The 6,072-nt window shown below is 56.4% G+C and overlaps 1 protein-coding gene across 1 annotated transcript; it reads right to left on the bottom strand.

Annotated features, from left to right (window-relative positions):
• Positions 1-369: 369 nt before the first annotated feature.
• On the bottom strand, positions 370-3,884 carry GGS23DRAFT_592128 (uncharacterized protein; the record flags this gene model as incomplete). Its single annotated transcript, XM_051517839.1, has 4 exons — positions 370-3,047; positions 3,109-3,408; positions 3,461-3,666; positions 3,733-3,884. The coding sequence occupies 4 exons, from the start codon at positions 3,882-3,884 to the stop codon at positions 370-372; spliced, it is 3,336 nt and encodes a 1,111-aa protein (XP_051377059.1).
• Positions 3,885-6,072: the final 2,188 nt, after the last annotated feature.

The following is a 6,072-nucleotide window of genomic DNA, read 5'->3' as shown; positions in this document are numbered from 1 at the left end:
ATATTTCCGGTGGTGGTGGCACGGGCGAACGAACGCGAGCGCTGACGGCTACCGCAAGGGCTCGCGAACACGCCTAAGCTGTTGGATGTTGGTCGGGGCCGTGGCCACGCGGCTCCTACCGGGTAGACTACCGCTACCCCTCCGGGCGAGAGGGCCGGCGGGCAGCGGTGAGATCTAGCGCTATTTATAGCAACACCACTCCCGTTCCTAATTTGAGTCAGCTTTAGGTGCGGCTTTGTGGTGAAAATGATAGCTAGAAGTTGGCGTGGTAGTCTTACCTACCATACGTCGAGCATCGATTCTCTCGCGACAATGGTACGCAGGTACGTCCGGGCAGACGCGCCGGAGGCCCCCCGGCGCCTGGGTCCGCTACCAAGAGCTCGAGTCGGAGTCGTCGGAGTCGTCGGAGTCGCTGGACTCGTCGGTCCCGTCGGCGCCGTGGTCGAGGGCGCGCGGGTCGCCGAAGGTCTTGGCGAGGTTGCCGCCGAAGACCTCGACGTTGCGCCTCGCGTGGGCGCGGATCGTGTCGGCGACGGCGTAGTGGCCGAGCTTCTCGGCCGACTGGATCGCCCCGTCGTACCCGGACTCGCCCTCGTTGTAGCTGAGGCCGCCCACGTTGAGCAGGAGCTGCACCACGTCGAGCCGGCCCGAAAGCGCCGCCGCGTCCAGCGCGCACCGCTCCCCGTGCTTGTACGGCCCCGCGTTCGGGTTCGCCCCGTGGTGGATCAGCAGCAGCGCCGTCTCGATGTCCCCCAGCGCCGCCGCGTGCTGCAGCGCCGTGCAGCCGTACGACGCCGCCGCCGCCGCGTTGACGTCCGCCCCGTTCTCGATCAGGCACCGCACCAGCGTCAGCTTCTTCTCCTTCTCCGCCGCCGACGACGCGTTCCATCCACAGGCCGCTTGGAGCGCCGTTTTCCCGCGGTTCTTATGCGCAGGCTGGTTGATGTTGGCACCCCTATCTACTAACAAGGCGACCAGGTCTTTCTCCCCTCGGTTGGCTGCGGCCTGAACGGGGGTACACGGGAAAGAGTGAAATCTAGTCGCTCGGGAATACGCGTTAATGTCTACCCCGGCGTCGAGAAACTTGAGGATCAAATCCTGCTTCCCTCCCCAATAAATCAGAGGTGACAGGGCGTGGCTAGTTGCCATCGGGGTACCGTGCTCGATGAGCAGTTCCAGGATCTCGAGCCTTTGCTTTATTTCCGTGTCAGACGGCCCATCCTTCGGACTTAGACAGGCTTCAAGCAGACACGCCCTGGGATTCGACAGATCTCGGGGGTTCTGGATCGAGTTGAGGAATAGTTTCATCTTCTCCAGCAATAAGTCATCTCGACTAGTGGTTACGAGAAGTCGGTGGAGAAAGTCAAATGCGTTTGGGTCACTTGGGCTGTTCTTCAATACTGCGCCGCGATAGATTAAATACTGGAGCATCTCGAAATTCGCTGTACCGGGGTTGTGGCGTCGTAAGGCCTTTTCGTGATGCTGGCTCGCCGAGGGTGAGAATCCTTGCGTGTTGCTCGCTAAGGCGATGACGCTCCAGGGTTGAGAGTTCATGTATACCACGTCATTAATATCTACGCCAAATCCCAAGAGGAACATTACCGCTGCGTAGTTGTTCAGACGGGCCGCCGTAGATAGCGCTGCAGAGCCGTATTTTCTCACATCAGCCCCGTGATCGGCGAGGACGCGTAGGAGATCAGTTCCGTCGTGCTCGACGCCAGCTTCGAGGACTTCCGGGGTTATTTCCGCCCCCCACCGAAGCATGCAGGTCAATGTAGCGTCGAATTCGCCATTGCGGCCGTGCCGGCGGGCATCGTCTACCAAGCGACGAAGAAGGAAGTGTATATCTAGCGTGGGCAAGGAGGGCAGGTTGGGGTCGATCCCGGACTCGAGCAATCCCCAGACGACATCGACGTCGATACGTTTCGTCTCCATTAGGAATTGTTCGGCGAAACCTAATTCGACGAAGGCTCCCGTGTCGATGCTGCCATCTCCTTGCGATGATTTCAAATATTGCTGGTAGGACTCCTGTCCTTGCTTGACCGCGAGACAAATGCCTGGACGCGTGATACGTGCCGTCTTCCTAGAACTATAGGGGAGCAATCTGTGGAAAAGGTCAACGTCCCAGTAGTAGCTCTGTTCCAGGACGGTAGACCTCCAACTTTCAGGAATGTTCTCTGTCTGATAGAGCTGACGCATGGTCGAGTCCATATCCCCTTTCCAGGTTGCATCGACGTCTGCTCCACTATCCAGGATCAGGCTTAAGATTTCGCTTTGCCGCATGTCCTCCAGGCTCAGACCGACCATGAGAGTTCCATGCTGAGTCTTTTGGACAAATTGCCGCTGGTATTCGTGGTCTCGTTTCTCGGACGTGACGAATTTCCCGACCACCAATGTGGAGAGGAAGACGGACAGCGTCGATGCTCCCACGCCATGGACTCCCCGGCACTTCACGACTTGGTTGACGTCGCAAGTTTCCATCAGCATCTTCACGCAATCCAGGTTCCCGGTGGCGGCGGCCTGAAGAACGGCGACGTTTTCGCTTTCCGCTGTCTCGAGCAGATCGTCGGCGCGGACTCCGGCGCCTATCAGATTCCGTACGGTGTCAAGGGCGCCCATAGCGGCAGCGAACGATAGGCACAGGTGTCCCATGGGGCGGAGCCACTTCAGACGTCGAAGCCCAATATTGACCAAGAGAACGAAGGCATCCCGGTAACCGCAATGTCCCGCGCAGCGTACTGAAAACTCCCACGCAGCCCTTACAGTGGGGGTGTCGCTCTGGAACAGTTGACTTAGGACCGTCAGTGATATTTTGTCGAGGATGATGCGGAAAACGCCGAGACAATTATCGCGAGAAGAGAAGTTGACCAAATTGTTCGAGAGTAGATACGCTGCCTTAGCTAAAAAGTAGTAGGGGTCAAAGTTCGGCGCTGGGACCTTGGAGGAGGGAGGTAGGTCTGAGAAGGAGAGGGGAGCCGATGGAAATCTGAGTTCCCGGGTCATCGGCGGATTTAGACGAGTATGCGGGCCGCCATTATTAGCTATTGCTGGAGTATACATCAGTTATGCCGAGGCCCAACAGGATTACAACACCTTGGGAAGACTTACAGAAAACAATATCACTGAATATGTTCCACGGAATGTCGCTCAGGGAAAAAGAGTATTTTTCTAGAGCAGGTTTAAGTGCTTCGATGACTCTGGTCTCGCCCAGGAAACAGGTGACAGTAGGGGAGCATTGGTAGTTTCGAAATGACAATCCCGTATCTGTTGAGATCTGGGGAGGGATGCTCCCAGTGGACGGCGCGAGAAGCGACGGCCTTTGACGCATTACGGAGGGAGAGAGCATAGAATGCGGTTCCGGGGACGGTGTTCTCACATCCACGCCTGCAGGGAGCGTGTGATTCTGGCCTATATCCAGGGTCAATTCTGGGTGTTCCGGGAGGGCGACAGACCATCTTACCTCCGCTCGACGTTCGGGCTTTCGTTCTTCGAATCTCTTTCCAGACCTTTTTCCATGGGATCCGCGTTCCGTTGAGGTACACACCCGTCTCTCTGCCCGCGTCTCTCCTCCTTTCGTAGCGGTGATACACCACCGCCCAATCAGAGCTCTTGAGCTTCTTGCGTAGCCCAAGCCCTTCTCGAAGTCTCGTCTCGTAGGTCGATAAGCTGGGGATATGCGAAGATATTTAGTTAATTTCATCAAGGTGAGAGGAACAACGGCGGTCAACATACGGCATGACGGGAAATTTGTAGTCGATTTCCATAATTTTCTTCACTTCTTTGAGTGTTTTTCTGTCCGTCTCGTACAGCTTCTGGATGATAGACTTGTACTGTTCCCATATATCCCCCCCTTGTCCGGTGAGGAGGCGGTTAGTAGGTGGCATCGCGCAAGACGGACGAGGGGGTCCGGCTAGGGTGTGGTAAGAGCTGCTGGGTCGGATACTGTTGAGAATAGGCGCCTCTCCGACGCTGGAGGATAGAGGACCTGTCTATTAATACTAACATTTCTCGGGCACAAGCTCAGAAGCCATCGCCGACACCAGTACGCGACGGAGCCAGGCCGATATATCTCAACCAGCTAATCTAGGACTCGTAAGCATCTGCCATCTACCAGCCGGTGATACAAATTCCTTCGGCTTATTTGGGCAACTGTTACGGATTTTAGCCGAATGGCCTGCCCTCGAGTGGTACAGCCCATTGACATCCTCATTGGAGCCGCTCGCCAATTGGTTCCATTACAGACACAGGCAGCGCCCAGCAATGTGCCCATTCAGCCTCACGATGGGCATAGCCAAGTCTCAGCCATGGTCGCTCTTTGCGAATTGGATCTGTGAACTCCGTCGTTCTCCTAGACCGTCCCGAGGAGAAGCCGACCAATAACGGGGTCCGTCACCGCTATCACGGCGCAACTTATTTAGAATGCAAGGGAGACATGGGGTCCTCCTCGCCCTCTCTCCCGAACGGAAACACATACCTATACGCACATGTTCACGAGGGGCACCTCCCTTCCGCCTCAAGGCGCCAAGCCAGCGGGACTGCCCGATCTGTATGGCCTCTTTCAGGGAGACCACCAGTATAACACCACCAAGCTTGTCGTCTCGGCCTTGGCCTACCGGGCCCCGTGCCCTCGATGCGGCTCCCTGTGCGTTCCGTTACGTACCGGCTTCCGCATCGTGTCATTCTAGACCACTTGTCGTTGGCAGGCTGGCCTCGTCGAGAGATAGCTGCTTCTGGTTGCAACGGTGTATGAACGGCCACTAAAGTTGGTCGGAGTCGTATCAGGTCCTCGTTACACCTATCCGCCATACGAGGATTACTTACCAAGCCTGAGCAGAAGTGAAACTGTGCAAGTGCGCGAGTTCTAAAATTAGCCCCGCAGGTCTGGGATCCTATATGCCGCCCGCCGCCCCCAAGATACGGCTCATGATGACGGTGCGCTTGAGGCTGACGGAGAGGAGGCAAGGGAGCATGGAGGTGCTTGCGATCGAGGCACGACCATCCCGCACGAGTATCCTGTCCTGCAGACGAGCTAGGCTACCCATCTACTAGTATCCCCGCAGTCCTGCATAACTAGGTATATGTGCTTGTAGGTCTCGTATCTCGGCTTCATCGGGCGTACTGTCGTGATTATGCCGCCAACTCGCGCCCCGGTGCAACAGTCCAGATCTCTCGCAGCCTGCCCGGCCTATCAGCAGCCATAAGCCGATATGTCGCACGGCGGGCTACACGACACGCTTGCTGATACCAACAGAGCGCCTTGTTGTGCTTCCTCCGACTGGGAATACTTCCCCTCGCGTCGATATTAATAATCCTAGGGGCGGGGGGTTGGGCCTCGTCATCGTCTAAAGACCGAGGGCATTCAAGTCTTACCTAAGAACTGCCACCCCCTGGGCCCGTAGAGACGGTTGATAGCCGGGGTCACACAACACAGCTGGGATACTTCCTGTAGGCTGTCTCGCATCTGCTAGGTATGGTAAATGTCTGGGTAAACTCCGCCCTCGCTCGCTCGAGATGAGAAAGAGAGCCGCGAGCTTTCACCGCACCGACACCGACCAACTCCTCGTTTATGTCTTAACGCCTCCTATCTCTCCGCCTTGGCCTCCTCCTCTGCCTTCGCAGATCTTAGATCTCCGGCCGGATCAGGCTCCCCTGCTTTCCCTTTCCCTTTCCGCTGCCTGTACTCTCACCCGAAAGATTGGCCGTGCTCGTCATCAACATTAGAAAGGCCAGCGTCTCCGGTAAGTGAAGGCTACATGGATTCTCGCCATATGCACGCACACGCACACACAAACGAGATCTGATATTAGCAGGCCACCGCCTACATGCAGACCCTGCGAGATTAGCCTCCGAGCCTCGAGCTAGTCGAAGTAAAGTTGTCAGGCTGGAGATTTGCTCTTGTATTATCATCACTTTGCGTGGGTAAGGCGTCAGTCCTTGCCATGTAGCCATTCGCAATATCCAGTTGAGATGACCTCAGATGAAAACCTAACCTTGGGGGAGACAAAGAAAAAAAAATCCGGTCTCCAAAGCCTGGAAGGGAGGGGGTAAAAGGGGGCGGAGACCGATCGATTA

The sequence above is a fragment of the Durotheca rogersii genome, assembly GCF_024521655.1.
Source record: "Durotheca rogersii strain YMJ 92031201 chromosome Unknown GGS23scaffold_1, whole genome shotgun sequence".
Lineage (NCBI taxonomy): Eukaryota > Fungi > Ascomycota > Sordariomycetes > Xylariales > Xylariaceae > Durotheca > Durotheca rogersii.
The sequence above is the reverse complement of the archived record's forward strand: the minus strand, read 5'-3'. Positions and strand labels throughout refer to the sequence as shown.